Genomic DNA, 19,082 nt, shown 5'->3' with positions numbered 1-19,082 from the left:
TCATAGTGCCAGTGCATTTAATGACCCATCCAATTCTTCTTTCATGTACAGTGAAAAGTTTTATGCTTTCTGACTTATGAGACATTTGGTTGCATAATGGTAAAAGACCTCTAAAAAATTCTCAGCATACTGCTAAAGAGCAGAGTCTCCACAATTAAGACATTTTGTAATTAGGTTTCTAATGGACAGACAGGAAAACAGAAGCATGGATTTTATAAATTAACTTAGAAAAAGAGCTATTTACTTAAAACATCAAGCACTAAGCAGAGAGCTATGGTATGTCTATTATGGTCTTTCTTCTTTTATGTACTAATTCAGCAGCTGCCATGTGTCAGGCGTAACACAGGGCTTTGTGCTGGCTACAGAGATACTTTAATTCAGCCATGTCCAAAACTGTCTCCATCAAAAACATTTCCTACACCCCAAACTCAAGCCCATTTATCATCTTGGCCCCCTCCCCAGAAAAATAATAAACAGAAAATTTATTGATTCTCATTTTGTTTAAGCAGAAGAAAATGCTTAAACCATAAAGTTTTCATGGTTTAGGAGTCATTTAGATCAGGGTTGTCAAACTACAGCCCAAGGGCCAAATACAACCTACTACCTGATTCTGTACAGGTTTTGACCTAAACTATGGTTTTCGCATTTTTAAGGGGGGGCGGGGGGCGTGCAGAAGAGTTTATTAGAAACATAGTAAAGCTAATTCATTTATTCATTTGTGTTACTATCTATGACTTTCTCAGTATCATATGACCCAGCACCTAAGATATTTACTGTGAGGCCCTTCACCAAAAAAAAAAGTTCATGCTTAGATGTTGGATATCCAGGAATATCTTACGTTAGAGAAGATGAAAAATTATTACTACTATTTTGCTTTCACTAAAGAGGCTTAACCCAAAGGATTTTTAAAAAAGTAATCTTTCTGGGCCCTCCCTAGTGGCGCAGCAGATTAAAGCACTGCACTAAGAAGCTAAAGCCACTTCCACATGAGTTCGATTCCTGCCTGCCCCGGAGGTGACCACATGGCGTGGCAGACCTCTCCTGACCCGCCTGCTGCTCCCCTCAGCAGTGTACTTCGTTGATCTGCCTGTTCTGTACCCCACTCTGTCTCTGGTGAATCCTCTCACCCTCCGCATATCTGGCCTGTACCCCAGTTCTATATGAATAAATAAATCTAAAAAAAAAGTAACCTTTCTGGTTTATAAAAACAAATTTACATACAACTTGTCTAGAATTTATCACATATATAGAAATATAAACATTTCATAACACAAAGCAAGGAAGCATGAAACCACCTCCTTTCCCCTCATAATTTCTTCCCTTAAATCTTCTCTCCTTGAGTCATTTTATATTTTGTTTTCTACTATCTCCACAGGTTATGACATCAACAGGCAATACTTATTTATTTACTAAGGACTGGCGAAAATACTGTCATTCCTTGATCTAGGAAGCAGGAGAATAGCAAGATCACCAAGTTCATTTTTTTTTTTTACCAAGTTCATTTTTTTCAATACTATTATCAGTTATAAATTCAAAATTTTAAACCAAAGGCTTTAGAAATTAAAAGTGAGGGCAACAAGGTTGTTATTACTTCACTTAGTTATTTCTCTGAGGATAGGTGTCCCATAATAGCAGTCAGGAAAATAAAGTAAGAGTAATAAAGTCAAGAAGAGCAAATACTAAAGATTAAAGTTCAAAATGTTTACTGTTACTTTATAGTTCTTTTTCCTCCCTTTTTCAACTACAACTTCAGAGTTCCCCAAACTAACCTACAAATTTACCTAATTAAATTGACAATGAAGAAATTACTTTCAGCATCCTACTTATAACTTCCTCCCCCAAAAGAAAGCCTAAGAAAAGATTAAGATCAGAATTTCAGATTTTAAAGAGAACCACAAAAGCTGCAGGAGAGTATGGTGTATAGAGAGAGCCCCAAACCACTGACAAAACAAAGTGGTTGCGGAGGAGCTCACTGGTCTCATTGATGTTAGACTTAAAAAAAAAAAAAGTAAGGACAGTAAAGAGGAAAGGAAAAAGGCCATTTAATTCACTAAAAATATCTAAAATCCTCATGGATGAGTGTAATGTCTTAATGACACACAACTCTTATAAGTTATTCAAAACTTCTTTTAATGTAGGGAAATTATTAAGAATCTAGAATAATTTTAAGAATTTAAACGTATTTCAACACTTACCTTCTGTCTTTCCATTTTTCAACATATGTACTAGCCCAGAATTTTCCATTTCTACGATAGTTTTCATGTGCTTGGAAATGAGTTCCCGCTCAACCACCTTTACAATCGGCTCTTCAGTTGATTTGTCTAGGCAGTGCATCACCCGTTCTATTTCTTCATTAATTCTAGCTTCAACTTTCTTTATATATACTGAAGCACTGTTTTCTGCTAAAAATTTCTGGCTTTCCATCTGCAAATAAGAAGCATGATTTTTAAAAAATGCATTAGCAAACTGTGTTTCTACTTAACAGGGTTTGGAATAAAGTGTTTATCATAAACCAAATTAAGTAAGAGCACTATTATCATCTTATGATGTTTCTTATTACACCTATTCAAATAGTTTGGAGTCTGTATTTTAAAGACTACAGTAAATAAAATTAGTTATTTTAAAAATAATTTTTTAAAAAAGATTTATTTTTACTTATTTTACTTAAATGCAGAAGAAATGGGATGTAGGCAGGTGCAGAGAGGATTCACCAGACAGAGTGAGGCTCGAACAAGGGAATCTATTTTAGTACCCTACTAAGGGAAGCAGCAGGTGAAATGGGCAAGGTCTATTTCTCCATGCCTGAGCTAACTCCCTGGCTAGGGGTCAAACTCAGGCCATGGAGATGATAGCATTGACCCCTGTACCACCAAAGAGGCCCTAAAAAAATTAACACATTATCCTTCAGTAGTGCTTTTCAAACTCTGCCAAAGTTCTCCAATTAGCAGTAAAAAAATAAACACATGCCAATGAGTGTTAGTGCAGATGAAGCATCTAACCACAAGCAAAGAGCAGAAAATATTCCTTTCATTTGCTTTAATGTTAAGTTATGCCTAGAAGATTCATTATGTCTATCAGTTTGCTAGCAAAGCATTAGTTACTCAGGTTTCCCTGACACCCCATACTCTCAGTCTCAAAGGAATATACTTAAATTTGGGAAACAGCACTTTAAAATAACTATTTTCTATACTAACATCAGTCTCACAGCTGTTTCCACTAATTATAAACATTAATCCAAGTGATTTAATTTATTTAATTGGATTATGAATATATCTAAGACTAATAGAAGGTATGTTCATACCATAAACCATGCACAAAATTTAAAGGTACTCCCCACATTAATGAAAAAAAAAAAAAAATCTTAATCCTTGAAAATAATCCAGTTTCTAAGAACAGACATTAATACAACAAAAAGTCTTTATTAAAGATATCTCTTTACTATTAAACACAGTGTGTGTGTGTGTATATATATATATATATAGAGAGAGATATATAGTGTGTGTGTGTACACATTTCTCATATTCCCAATGTTTTATTAGTATCTGTATACTGTAATGAAGGAAGCTTACACTTCCACAGGTAAAAAAATGTCAAAAGTACACAGAATTTTTATATTACTAGAAAATACTATTTCCTGTATTATGAATTTATAGATTATAAAGCATGGTGCAGGCTTCATGAGTACAGGGCACATGAATACAGGGTTCATCCTTCTGATGAGCTCTAAACTCATTCAAGAAATAAAAAAAAGCATATCCATCCTTGTTTCTTTCTGGGTAAATGACACCAAAATTTACTGAGTTCTTTTTTTACATATATCTAATGACTTATGAATAACTGAGTGAATCAATGAGTTATGATTTTGTATTATTTACTTTTGGATAGTAATAGCTTACAACCTTGTAAGCAACACCATAAATAATAGTTGAGGACACTGTATAGTTTCTAATCTCAAGTGACTGTATATAGCATTTATTTATTTCTTAAAAAGTATAATACTGAGGGCCCCCTCTGGTGGCACAGCACTGAGAAGCTAAAGCCACTTAAGCATGAGTTTGATCCCTTCCCTAGAGGTGACCTCCTAACCCACCCGCTGCGCCCCTCAGCAGTGTACTTTGTTGATCTGCCTATTCTGCTCCCCACTCTGGCTCTGGTGAAGCCTCTCACTGCCCCTGCACCGCTGGCCTGTACCCCAGTTCTGTGTGCATAAATTAAAAAAAAAATCTTAAAAAAAAATTAAAAAGTGTATTATTGGAGTGAAAATTTTAGTTTAGTATTCAACTATGTCTGTTTTAGCAACACTACAAAGCTCCTAGTGTAAACTGCTCAGACAATGAACACTTTCAGGAAGGATGCCTGGTTACCAATCATTACTTGTCAATCCTGTCTTGTAAGTATTATCATAGTATTGTGTTACTGTTATATTTCATTACAAATCAGTGCTAATTTAGCTCCACTTTTAGCAAGTTAGCTGGTTTTGGTTATTAACTTGTACTACTGATCTATAATTTCCTTATCAACAGTCTTTTAGACAAATATACTATTGGATCACGCATACACTTATGTTTGTTTTACTATAATTTATATTAAATCTGCACTGTGAGACTTCACTGGTGACATATAGCCTGTGACTTTTTATGATACTTAAAATAATCTGTAATATACAAATAATGTTAAGTTTACTTCTAGGGTAGTAAGATTTTATAAAATAAGCTAAAACAAAATGCCTATACTTAAGTTCAAATGCTTTCATTTGTTTTCAATGAGTTCACATTCTTTCACCAGAAAGTGAAGATTACTTTTTTCTATTTCCAAAGGATAATATGAAAAAAATCAAAATGTTCATTATTAGTAACTACATCCAATAACCTCAACATCTTAAAAGAACATTTATTTGTATCTTCACTAATTACCTGAAAGAATTCTGCAGACATTTCCAAAAAAGGAGCCTCAAAATCTTCTTCATAAACAGATCGTCCTTCAAGACCTAATATCATTAACATCTGGCAAGCATTTCTTATTGCACCTCTGTCAAAAGAAGTTAAGCCACTTGATAATCAAATTAAAGATTCAGCAATAAAAGTGATTTAAAGTATTAGTAGTTAAAAAGACTTTCAGAATATTTTTCATCAAAGTAACCAGTTTTTTTTATAAGCAATTCATTAATAACATAAGTACTTAGAATAACTTTAATTGGAAACCTTACTGACTGCAGTTATTTATCTCAAATTGTTTTTATGCTGCTACAACTTAAAAATGTTAAGGAAAATATATTTTAAAAATGTATTTATGCATTTGAAGTAAAAAGGTGGCTTATCAGGAAGGAGGAGAGAGAAAATTTTTCTAATAGCTGCTTCAAACAGAGAAAGCAGTCTTGCCCATCTCAAGCTATTCTAGCTGCGGCATCAAAATGACACTACATTCATGTTAGAAAGGGGGAGAGAATATGACCTAAAAGGAGGGGCACAGTTGTTCTTAGTCATTTTAGACTATATTTGACAATTTTCTTCACATATGTTTCAAATGGAGGATAGCCAAAAGCCCTTAAAGATAAACAACAATATTATTACACACCAGAAAAGGAACAGAACGCCAGCAACAAAAAGGTCAAAGAAATCAAAAGGGAGGAATAACAACTGATTTGCTTTTACAAAATACATTAAAAGTTTAAGATGACTTCTAAAAATACAAGACATAAGCAGGTAAATGTTAACTATGATAAAAGGTTTTTGAGGATTTTTGTAACTCTTTCTTTACACTACTAAAATTGTGACAGTAAATCTGGTTCTAAAGAAATAACCACTTAAAACCAAATCCAAAGAGTAAAAAGAGTATTATACCGGTCTACAACTTCTCCTTTCCTTTCTCTTGCAATCATATCCAATAGCGTTTGTCTTAGATGATCCCTTATACAACCGTAACGTACAACTTGATCTCGAAAAATAATTAATCCCAAATTGTAGACATTCTCCACGTTATTTTGTTGTACATATACACGGTCCTGCAGTTTAAACAAAATCATATAAACATGAGTACAACTCTTAGAAACATGGGAAGAATCATCATGACTAGAATAATAAAACTGCAAAAGGAGTCAATTTTCAAGTGAAGAAATACTTCAAATTATCTTAAGCAACATGAATTTATCAAGTACCATCCTAGTACATAATAGTAATTTTTTCATGACTTACAACTACTACTGAAACAAAGTCTACAAAGGCTGCCTGTCTAATAACCCTAAGAAAAAGGAAGAAAATAAGCAAGTACTCCACTTGGGGGGAGTCAAATAAACAGAAAGTAGAGGATAAGGGAAGTAAGCAAGGTGTCCAGACCTCAGTTACAACATGCCCAAATATGGTTCTTACTTTCATAAATATTGTACTTAAAAGACATATTCTTTGATTTAAAACTGAAAGATGAATGAAATACAGATATTCTCTATCAACAACAGTTGACTGTTCACGAGTAAATACTAAATGGTACTAATTCTTAGAAAGCAGCATTGAATATTACATAATTAAAATATCTCTAAATTATACTATCACTTGAACAGATTAGTCGCTGGGAGTCATCTCTACTTTCCTGTCCTTACCAATATGACTGTAAGTCTCTCATGTTAGTATAGAGTACAAATAATTTAAAATTATTGACTATGAAGAACATACTTTCATGCATTACTTGAAAATCCTTTCTTACAACAGAAAATACTTAAACAAAACTAACTTCTGGTTCACAGAAAGATTAGTAATAGAATTCCCTTTTTGTTCTCTCTGTAATATCCTCTGGACTTTGGATTCTGTGAACCCCCCCTAAGATATAAAATTATAGCATGCTTGTAAGTACATACTCTGGAAAGAGAACCCAGTTTTTCACCAGATTCTTAAAGTCACCTGTAATGGAAAGACAGTTAAGAACCAACTATGAGTTCTGAACTTTTAAAAGAAACACTGCCGTATTAAGCATCGCCAAACAAAATTACAAGATGAACATGTGCAGAAGTTCATCATGTTAACAATGCAACTAAAATGGTAAAAATGCAAATTTCCGACAATTTTGAACTTTCAATCAGTAGCAGTCTCTTCCTATAGCATCATTTCTCCAACCATCTTCTTTCATTAACCTTACATAGGGGCCCTCCCTGGAGGCACAGCAGCTAAGCCAAGCTGTGGCCGCTTCAGTATGAGTTCAATCCCCGCACTGGAGGGTGATCCACATGCACAGACCTCGCATGTTCCCGTCAGCTTTGTACTTTGTTGATCTGCCTGTTCTACTCCCCCGCTCTGATGCTGGTGAACCCTCTCTTCGCCCCTCTGCCTCTGGCTGTACCCCATTTGTGTATGCATAAATAAATCAATCTTTAAAAAAAACTTTATATAGGGTATATACATAAGAATGGCAAGGAAAGTGGCTCTCTTACCACCTTTGATGCTTACATTTTACTTTCTCAATAATTCTGGTGTAAGCTCACATATTTTCAATCCTAACATGCATACAGTTCAAACTTTTCACTGATGATTTCTCCAATACGTTCTATTGACAATAGGTCAGAGCAGAAAGAGAGAGCTTCTGCTCCAACAGTAGGCCAACGGTGAGAGAATGTATCATCAGGCCGTCTTCAGAGCTGGCATAGGAAGTGCTAGTAATCCTGACCAATCTTTTAAGGTGCAACTGCTCTACAGGACTATGGAACATTAAGTGAATTGTGTAAAATATATATATATTAAAATGATATAACAAGTGTAACATAGGTCTATTAAAATCTTAATTACTTTAAGAAACCAAATGTATTTTATTTAGCTTAAGAAATGTCCAAGAACTAAGTTAGACTTTATTTTTTTTTTTGGTTAAGGGTACACTACTTTTAATTACAGAACAAAAAAGCACCTTCAGGATAAACTGTTAAGAGTGAAACTTTTTTAGTGTTGCCCATTTTTGGCTTTACTACAGTATTGTTTGTATGACATAAAATTCACACATTTTTAGGTCTACAGTTCAATAACTTACAGGAAAATTCCACAGCTGTGTAACCATGCAATGACCCAGCTTGACATATTTCCATTACCTCCCCAAAATTCTCTGAGTTCATCTGAAGTCAACATTCTCCCTCCCACTTTCTCTAAATTTCCTTTTCTACACATTTCATATAACTGAAATGTTGTAATATCTAACCATTTATTTGTGTGTGATTTTTACTAAGCAGAAAGTTGCTACTGTTCATTAATCTTGTAAAATGCCCCACTGTATTCATTTCTCTTTTTGTAACTATATTCTCATTGTATAGATAAAATGCACTTAATTCATACACTCATCAGCCAACATATATTATGGACTATTTTCAGTTTTTGTCTACCAAGAATGAATGCCAATATAAATATTTAGGCACAATCTTTTTGTGAACTCATGCTTTCATTTTTACGGGATAAGAGTTTTAGGAACTGGGTCATATGGAAATTACCAAGCTGTCTCTAAAGTAGATGTATCAGCTACTATACATTTTAAAATATGAAAACCATGTAATAGTAGGAAGAGTATTGGGTATGGAGTTAGGGATTCGTTGTGCAATGTGTGAATCTACCAATTGTTGGCTGTCTGATTTGAGAAAGTCATTTATCTACTGTCATCTTGGATAACACAAAGGAATGGTAAAAATAATCTTGAACTCCGAAATTCCTATGAAGCTTGACTCTGATCAAAAACTGACATATAGTAGGAATTAAAATATATCTTACTGTTATTTGTTTCCTATCAGTCTTTCCTGGCCTGGATTTCCTTCCTCCTAATCCTAAACACAGTGACGCCATCAATACCAAGTAGGTGAATCCGTGACTGTGGCTAAGCTATGGATTTCTACTATCTCAAATCCTCTGGCAAAAAGACAGAGAAGGGGCCAGGCACAGCTGATAAAATTCTTCAGGTATGCTAGCTAGGAACACACAGTTGGGAGTGATGGAGCAGAACACAGAACAGAGGATGACTGAGATCACGGTAAGTATATGCACTGTAGTACAAAAGCTTAGCCTTTGTTATTTAACCTGGGATTGTCATGATGTATATGATGGCAATAATTAGATGACATATAACATTAAGAAAAAGTTAACCCTGAAATTTGATTATAAAGAACTAATAAATGGAGAAAGTAAAACCCAAAAACTTGAGAGCAGCTATTTGATTAGTAATACTTAAACAGTCATTCATATTAAATATTTAGTATGTATGATTATATATCATCAAGCAAAATAAAGGCTCTGCAATACATGTAGTGGTTATGTATGCATGTGCTGAACAGAAATGCACACATTCATTGACAGTAACTTGTTATTTATTTGATAGATCTGAAATATTTGGATATTCAAAATCTTAGGTCTTGTGTATGTGGGAACATAACAGCAGTTTTCATAATGGATTCTAATAGGAATTGCTCTTTGCTAAAAGAAATAAATGACTAAATTTATGTAATACTAAGGTAACACTAGTCTTTATATGATTGTAAGACTTCTTAAATTTCATATAGTTCTGGGGAATTTTAAGAAAGATTTATTTGGAATCACAGTTCCAGTTAACCTATAACTAACTAAAAGAATACAATCTCAAAGACAATAAAATATTCCAGAAAGGAGAAAACAGTAAAGAATAACTTAAAAATATTTCAATCTTAGGCACTGGCCCAATGTGGATTACAGTTATCCAACATTAGTTATTTAGAGAGCTCAACAGAGACAGAAAAATCAGCTGTTGCTTATATTCTCCTTTTTAAAAATAAAATTTCAAATATAAAAATTTCCAAAAAGCACATTTGAAAGCATTAGATTTACTTACGAGATGTGAGTTTCATCACTACAGAGATATAACTTTTAAATTTCTATTTGTGGGTCTCTCTTAGGAGTTGCTAATCTCTAGGCCCAGCAAAACTGTAGGAGCCAAGAAATTTCACTGGACTCAGGAGTGAGAGGGAATAACCAATGATGGGACTGGCTCATTTTCCCTGTTTTTCAGAGGTGGAAGAAATCAGACTGTTTTCATATCTGACTTGAGCTATAAACTTGATAAACCAGCAAACATCATCTTTAAACAAAGTTCTAACTCACAATGCTACTATTCCATTTACTTCTAGTCTTGAAAGAATAGCTTTTATAAAGCCAATTTCCCTGCCAAAAACAACTGTAAAAGCTAGATAAGAAATCAAAAGCAGCACTTAATGCTTGCAAGCATTAAGTAGGACAGGCAGGAGTAAAGGTAGAGAGATGGGTCTCTCTCTCTCTCTTCCTCTGCTACAAGAAAGGGAATTCCAACCAACTTGTCTCCACATCAAAATCCCTCAGCAAATACGTCCATTAGTCACATTTATTAGATCGTGACTTTATTAGTTAGGGTTCTTCACAGTCCCAGCAAAAAAGATGCTACCAGGCTAACAAGGCTGTTGGCCCCTAAGGTCACAGATTTACTACTCCTACCACCTTGGAGAAGATTTGCCTTTTCTTCGTAACTGATGATGGCATCACCTAAATTCATACCAAGATACATAAATATTTAAGTAAAGTGTCAAAGCTCCGACTCAGCATGCAAAAGTATTCTTAGAGATGTCAAGGCATATTATACAAAATTATAGATTTTATGAAATCTAAACCTATGCAAGTTCAAAATGCAGCTTTACAACTCAGGGATGGTATTTAAAAAAATAAACACAGGGCCCTCCCTGGTGGCGTAGCTGGTTAAGGCACAGCACTGTGAAGTTATTACAGTCAATGCAGCATGAATTCGATCCCTGGCCAAGGAGCTGACCCACATGGCGTGGCAGACCTCTCCTGACCTGCCGGCTGCTTCCCTCAGCAGTGAACTTTTGTCAATCTACTTGTTCTGGTCCCCACTCTTTCTGGTGAATCCTCTTGCCCCCCTGCCCCATGCATCTCTGGCTTATACCCCACTTCTGTATGCATAAATAAATCTTTAAAAAATAGAAATAAAAAAACCTGCAGACAATGACATTCAAAATATAACAATTCTTATTAAATTTACCTGCAAGAAATGGGTCAACAAACATTTTAAACCAATGGTCATTATGTCTAGAAAAGCAAATGAGGATAAATGGGTAGTGGACAAGATAATAATACACCCAAGGAAAGAAACAAAGTCAAGCTCTTTCATACAACTAGTATCTAGTGCCTCATTTGCCAGATTAAACAGGTATTTGAGAAATAAATTCCTAAACCAACCTGTGGGTTAATCTTCAATTCTGAATTCTTAGTACTAAGACAACAATTTTAAAGTTTAAGGGCGCTATTTATATAGCCATTTGTTTCACTTACCGGTAAATTCAATATTTTAATAGCAACATTAATGAACCAAGGACAATACTGATTAGTCTACATACATTCCCTGCCCCAATTCTTAACTCTTTCAATTTTTTGTTCTCACAGCAAGGGGATCTATAATTGTTTTTAATTTTTAAGAGAAAAGAAAAAAAAATCTTAAGGTTAAAAATCTTCACTGACATTGTTTATCCTACTTGTTAACAAGAGTAAACTCTGAAAAAATTCATTAAAAAAACAACAGGCCCTCCCTGGTGGCGCAGTGGGTTAATGCATTTTTCTGAGAATCTGAAGCCACTTCTGCATGAGTTCGATTCCCGCCTGCCCCGGAGGTGACCACATGGCGTGGCAGACCTCTCCTGACCCGCCCGCTGCTCCCCTCAGCAGTGTACTTCGTCGATCTGCCTGCTCTGCTCCCCACTCTGTCTCTGGTGAAGCCTCTCACCGCCCCTGAGCCTCTGGCCTGCACCCCACTTCTGTATGCACAAATAAATAAATCTTTAAAACAACAACAACAACAACACACACCAAACAAGCAAGTAAATAACCCTAAAACAAGCAGCTACTGTCTGTTAGAACATGTTTGAGCCTGCTTTCCCAACCTTAATCACTAGGTAATCTTCTATTCACAAGTAATAAATTGAAGTATTTTCAAACAGGGTTCACTTTAAAACCATGAAATAAATACAAGTTAGGAACAATGAAGGCATAAATAGAAACAAACCACTGACAGAAAGCTTCTACTTCTAAATTATAGAAAAGTCTAATTATATCAAACTTTAAAAGCTGTCCCGTTTTTAAAATGCTAGTGTCTAACTACAGTGCTAAAAGGGCAATGTAAGATACAAAACAGTAAGTGTACAGAGCGGCATTTATTAATTTAAGAAATTACTGGTAAACTTAAAAGTACAGAATATGCTATCAAAAAAGTAGGCTTGAAAACTTAGCACCACAATGAAAGCTCAAAGTCATAGTTTCCACCACTGTAAAATCGGCCCCAAATCTCTCAGGGCTGTGGATTTTCAAAATAATGTAACTGTAAAACTACTGAAAATTTATTTCCATTTATTAAGTATTGTACCCTAGGATACTTAACAAATCACAATGCTTGTCCTGTTCCTCTGAGGTTGTGTCAATTTTATACAAAAGCATATTTTCCTCCTCCAAAATTTAATAATCTAGTGGTGGTGGGGATGAGGGGAGTACAACACTAATAAGTAAATGGTAGTTATCCTGTAAGCATAACATCTGCCAAGGGCTGGAACAGTGAGGTTAAACACTCAGGAAAGAAGAACTATATTAGGGACACCATATAACTCAGTAGTTAAGAGCATGGACTTGAAAGTCAATCATGTCGCTGTCACTTACTAGATATGACTTTAACATTTGTGTCTATTTCCTCATCTGTAAAATAACCTCTACCTCAAAATGCTATTACTGCTCTTACTTTAACTTCTGACTCTGAATGATTTGCTTTTTAAAAATCAACTCCCTGGTGACACAGTGGGTTAAAGCGCAGCATTAAGAAGCTAAAAACCACTTCCACTTCCGCATGAGTTTGATCCCCACCTGTCCCGGAGGTGACCACATGGTGCAGCAGAGGTCTCCTGACCTGCCCGCTGCTCCCCTCAGCAGTGTACCTCATCAATCAGTCTGTTCTGCTCCCCACTCTGTCCCTGGTGAATCCTCTGATAGGATTCACTGCTGGTAAGAATGCAAAATGGTGCTGTCACTATAAAAAAAAAAAAAAAGTATGGTGGCTCCTGAAACATTAAAAATAGAAAAACCATGGTACAATAATCCCACATCTGCATATGGTACACACACATTAAGAATCAAAACTAGGGCTTAAAGAAATGTATGTATACCTACATTCATAGATGTATTTCAAATAGCCAAAGGATGCAACCAAGTGTCCACTGACAACATACAGGATAAGCAAAATATGGCACATACATACAAAAGAATGCGAATGAGTCTTTAAAAAGAAGGGAATCCTCACACATGCTACAACATGGGTAGCCCTAAGTCGCTGAGGACATACGGTCTATGATTCTACTACTAAGAGATTATCAACAATAGGAGTTGGTGGTAACCTGGGAAGGATGGCCAGAAAAACAAGGGGGAAGACCAGTTATTGTTTAATGGGTAGAGGTTTAGTATGACTGTACTGTAGCAGCAGTGAAATGTACACGTAAAAATGGCTAATATAGGAAAAAATTGTGTATTTTATAATAATCAAAAAAAGACAAACCAACCCACCGTTTGTTTTTTGAAAACACCAAATATCAACAAAGGCCACCGACATTTCGGGTGCTAACATTTTGGAGAAAAGATTTTGAGGGGATCCCCCACATTCATTTGTACTCTGCCCCTGAAAGACTGGAAGTAAGAAGCCAGGAAGAAAGTTGCAAGTGGGCTGGCTATCAAGCAGTTAGGACTTACAAAGCTAGTCTGAAGCAGAAGGAAATTCAAAGAATCTGAACTTCAGCATGCAATTTTCATCACAATATTTACTGACATATAGCTTAAGCATGGGCATACCCTCCCCCACCCCCAAAGCAAAAGCAGCACTGGGAGGACAAAGAGCTGAACAGAGCTTAGACTTGGAGTCTTGAGGAGACAAGACATCTGGAATTCAAGGAACAGCAATGCTAACTAAACTCAAAATGGTGAACACCTAAGGCTTTTAGTTAAAGTCCAGAAGTGCTAGTCCCTGTGAGTAAAGATATGCTCTGAAGAGAAAGGCAAATTAAATAAAGACCAACTTTAACAAAGTCTAAAGTCAGCCTCAACTAGATCACTGTGATCTGCCCATATGTACCTGCTCACTAGAAGAAACTTAAGCTTCCTTTAAATAAAGTTAATGTCATCCAGAATTTCACAATTTTTCATATACAATGTTGGTAAAATTACAAGACTTGTCATTTCCCTCCTCCATTCAAAGTAAAACAAACACCACAGAGGTTCAGATATCTGAAAATCAAGGGAAAGTAATAATCTAAGAAGTTAAATTATTTGTAGATTCTCATACTACCTTAAAAAAATGTGGTTAAAAAAAACCAACATAGGCCCTCCCTGGTGTTGCAGCGGGTTAAAGCACAGCACTAAGAAGCTAAGCCACTTCCACATGAGTTGGATCCCAGCCTGCCCCAGAGGTGACCACATGGGGAGGCAGACTTCTCCTGACCTGCCCGCTGCTCCCCTCAGCAGTGTACTTCGCCAGTTTGCCTGTTCTGCTCCCCAGTCTGTCTGTGGTGAATCCTCTCACCCTCCGCATCTTTGGCCTGTACCCCAGTTCTGTATGAATTAATAAATCTTTAAAAAAAAAAACCAACATAAAGTAAACTTTAAGTCAAGGACCTATACTGTAATCTCTAAGGGAACCACTAAAATAATAAAAAACATTAAGTGAAAAATGGTATGGGATAATAAAACATACTTGACAGCAAGAAAGCTGGGGAAAAGTCAATAAAGGTTAAGATTAATGTAAAAAAAAAGTTTGGTAAATCTACACCACAATGTATCAATAATCACATTAAATATAAACTACATATGCTTTGATTTAAAAACAAATTAGCAGATGAGGTTAAAAGGCGTATTACTGTATAGTGCTTCCAAGTGACAAACCTTGAATTTAGTGATACTATATGTGGAAAGAAAAGGATAGAAAGAAGTTGGTCATATACATTAACCAGAAGGTAATTGTTAAGTTAAAATAATACCAAAGTAAATTTGAATACAGTAAGTATTATTAAAGACAAAAATATTTTGTAAGAGTCAATTCAACAGGGTGATAAAACAATTTTCACTTTACAACCCAATGTCAAAACATGTAACAAAAAGTAGAAATAGACAAATCTACAATCAAACTGGAAGATGTAAACATTTCTCAACAACTCCATAGAACAGGCAGATGTGGAGATGTGGAAAAGACAACAAAAAAGCAAAAATAAGCAGGTCAACATAAAACTAAAAAGCTGCTACACAGCAAAGGAAACCATTTAAAAAATGTAAAAGGCAAGCTATGAATCAGCAGAAAACATTTCTAAATCATGACTATGGGAAGGAGTTAATACCCAAAATATATAAAGAACTCAAACTACTTGATAGCAAAACAACTGAATTTAAACAATGGGCAGAGGATATGAATACAGACATTTTCCCAAAGAACATACACAGAGAGCCAACAAGTGCGTGAAAAGATATTTAACATTACTAATCAATCGTGTGGGAAATGGAAATCAAAACCACAATCAGCTAGTAACACACTTGTCAGAATGGACAAGAAGTAAGTGTTGATGAGGATGTGAAGAAAGGGGAAGCTGGGCAGGCCCTCCCTGGTGGCCCAACTGGTTAAAGTGCAGCTCTAGGAAGCTACCAGCAGCCATTGCAGCACGAGTTCAATCCCTGGTCAGGGAGCTGGGTGCAGCAGACCTCTCCTGACCCACCCTCTGGTCCCCCCAGCAGTGTTTTTCAGTACATCTGCCTGTTCTGCTCCCCACTCTGTCTCTGGTGAATCCTCGCACCCCCTGCACCTCTGTAAATTTTTTTTTTAAAAGGCGGGGGGAAGTCATGTGGGGGGTGAGTAAAAGGAAGGGAAGCCCTACACACTGTTGTTGTTGGAAATGTAAAATAGTGCAGCACTATGGAAAACTGTAAGAAGGCTCCATAAAAAATTTTACCATATGACCTAGCAATTTCAATTGTGGATATTTATCTAAAGAGAACAAAAACATTAACTCAAAAAATTTGTGAGTTATGTACCCCAATGTTCACTGCAGAATTATTTGCCAACAGCCAAATACGGAAGCAACCTAAACATCTAATGTATGAATGGATGAAGAAGTTATGTACAGAACATACATACACAAGTAGTGTTCAGCAGCTGAAGAAACCGAATGAAATCTTGCCATATGCAACATGGAGAGATCTTGGCAGCATTATACTAAGTGAAGTTAAGTCGGAGAAGAGACAAATACTGTAGGATCTCACTTACATGTGGGATCTAAAAAACCAACAAACAAAATGCCAAGTTCACAAAGAACAGAGTATGGCTGGCAGCAGGGGTAGGAGATGGGCAAAATGAGTTGAGATTGTCACAATGTGCAATCTTCCCGTTGTAACATAAGTTAAGTCATAGGGATATAATGCACAGTGATCACAAAAATCCTCATCACAAGAAAACAAAATTTTGTTAACTACTGAATATTGCAATTTTTTCTAACTACAGAAATGTTAACTAGATTTAAAATAGTTTATCAATATGCACAATTATCAAATTATTTTTGCATAAAGACAACGTAATATTTTATATCATTTCTACCTTAATAAATTCTTTAAGACGTGGCAGATTTGGACAACATAGGTATTAATAAATTCTCCAGAATGAAATGTACACAAAACTATCCAACAACTATCTAAAATGGAATTAAATACAATTAAAAAATTCTTTTCAAAGACACCACTGAGAGAAAATGCAAGCCCAGAACGGAAAATATTTATCCATAATATACAATTAGAAAACAAAACCCAGAAAACTCATTTTTAAAAAATGGACAAACACATACACGTTTATGCTATATATATTAAAATAAAAAAAGACTTCAGTTATCATTAAGTGGATAGAACAAATGTTATCATTAAGTGGATAGAACAAATGTTATGGTATTTAGTATTTTTTGGGTCGTTGGATTCCAATAATGATGGTTTTAAAAATATTTTCTGATAATTAGGAATCTCACATCTTGGAAAGTTACTTCTTTAATGAGAATGTTAATAGCAGATTCAAAATAAAAACACAGGAGAGAAATAGATTTCAAATATGCTTCACAGCTTACTCCTATATCATAGATAAAATCATTACTTCTAAATTAGGCTTGAGAAACTGTGATTAACAGCTGAAACAGAGGTTCACATTATAAAAGTGCCCAACTTGGAAAAGGAACTACAGGCAGTGCTTGATACACAATAGTCATGTATATTCACCAAAAGAATGAACTTATCAAAGCCAAAGAATGTTATCTTAACTCTGGATAAATTATCATAAATTCTGTTAAGCAGAGCCAATTAACATTATTCTTCTTTATTAAGGTAGTACCAACAAAGTGGTGAGGTCAAAAAAGTCAAAAAAAGATTCAACTCACTACTCCAGTAAAGGCGGTAGCTGTATGATTGGGTGGATTAATCTCTCTAGTCTCAGAGGATTCATTTGCAAAATGCCGAATACAAAATTCACCTGAAAAACTGAGTATTTAAAGCATATGAATAAGTAAAATGTGTTGCTATGTATTTAGAAGTGTATTGAATTTTTCAAAGAAATAAAAAATTTTCACTGTCTGAAAACACTACTTATAAGATTATAAATACTTAAGGTAGTTACGCCTGCCACACATTAAGGGCTACAAAAGCATTCTTTGCTATAATAAGGAATGGTACAAGGCAGACTCGCTGACCACCAAAGATCTATCAACCCACCCAAAGAGTGCTTTTAAAATATAAAAATGCCATCAACTTAATAATAAATCTATCCAAAGTGCCATTATTTTCCTTCACTAGCATAACAAATGTAGCTATTTACTTTGTTTTGAATTGGTATGAGACTTCAGATTTGAAAGAGCTCTAAAATTTTTAAATGACCAACACATCCTCAACCAGATCCTACAGATAGGCCTGGAGAATCCAGAATAAAATAAAGAGTATGTTGTGTGGTGAAGAAGGCAGGCAGGCAGAGAGCGGGACCATGAATTTTGACTATACTTTATAAACCCTAAAAGGGTAAGAACAAGAGCACTTAGCCAGATAGGAAACAAGAATTTTACCTAGAGGTTAAATGACTTAGCCAAATTAATGACAAAGCAGAAACTAAAGCTGAGTCTCCTAATTTTCTCACAACTTTAAACTTCTATATATTTGGGGAGCAGTACCTTTGCATAAAAGTTTTGTTTTCTTCACTAGACAAAGAAATAAGTATACACTCTATTTCTGATGGCACCCTGGGGCCTTCTGCAGGCTGGGAACACTGAATAAATAGCTACCTTCCTGGACTCAATGGCTTGGGCTGCTGCTACACTTTCACTGTACACATGCAACAACAGTGCACAGACGTAGTATTCAAGGTGCTTCTAGTTCTGTTAATTTATTTGAAACCAGTCTTATGCAAGGCAAGGAAGAAACCCTGATTATCATGTTTAGTATTTACAGTATTCATTATGTACTGGTTTTATTTTACATAAGGGTATGGAAAGTCTAGTATTTGGTTTTTGACCATGCCATATAAAGATGCTAAAGGTTTTGTACTATCAATAATAAATGCCAAGTTAAAGCCTCCCTAACGGCCTACAGGGAAATCTCAGCATTACTACCACTATGACCTGAGTTCAATCCCCGCCCAGGGAGCTGACCCACATGGCACAGCAGAGCTCTCCTGTCTCTTCCACTGCTCCCCTCAGTAGTGTCATTTCAGTGGGTCAGCCTGTTCTGCTCCCCACTCAATCTCTAGTGAATCCTCTCATCTCCCCCCACACCTTTGACCTAGACACCAGTTCTTGTATGCATACATTTAAAAAAAACTAATAAATAAAAATAAAGTCTTACACATGCGTGTGCGCTGACGCACGTATGGTTTAAACCAATCTTGATCAGCTTATTCTTGGTAAAACAGGCAGTAAAAATACTGGTAACTTGTGAGGCTTAATGCCCTAAAAGCCACTGAATCCTACTTATCTTGAAAACAGGTTAAGGTACCAACAGACTCAAAGCAACCTATCTCTGCTC

General features: G+C 35.5%; 1 protein-coding gene across 1 annotated transcript in view; it reads right to left on the bottom strand.

The window, feature by feature from the left end:
* Positions 1–19,082, bottom strand: part of CUL3 (cullin 3) — a 71,990-nt gene that overhangs the window by 26,691 nt on the left and 26,217 nt on the right. The window contains exons 3-5 of the mRNA XM_004674232.2: positions 5,841–6,001; positions 4,914–5,028; positions 2,196–2,424 (exon numbers count right to left, since the gene is read on the bottom strand). Coding sequence (XP_004674289.1) covers positions 2,196–2,424; positions 4,914–5,028; positions 5,841–6,001 — 505 coding nt within the window. The remainder of the gene's footprint in view (positions 1–2,195; positions 2,425–4,913; positions 5,029–5,840; positions 6,002–19,082) is intronic.

The sequence above is a fragment of the Condylura cristata genome, unplaced genomic scaffold (assembly GCF_000260355.1).
Source record: "Condylura cristata isolate star-nosed mole 26May11 unplaced genomic scaffold, ConCri1.0 scaffold00002, whole genome shotgun sequence".
NCBI lineage: Eukaryota > Metazoa > Chordata > Mammalia > Eulipotyphla > Talpidae > Condylura > Condylura cristata.
Note: the sequence above shows the minus strand (reverse complement) of the source record. Positions and strands in the feature narration are given on the sequence as shown.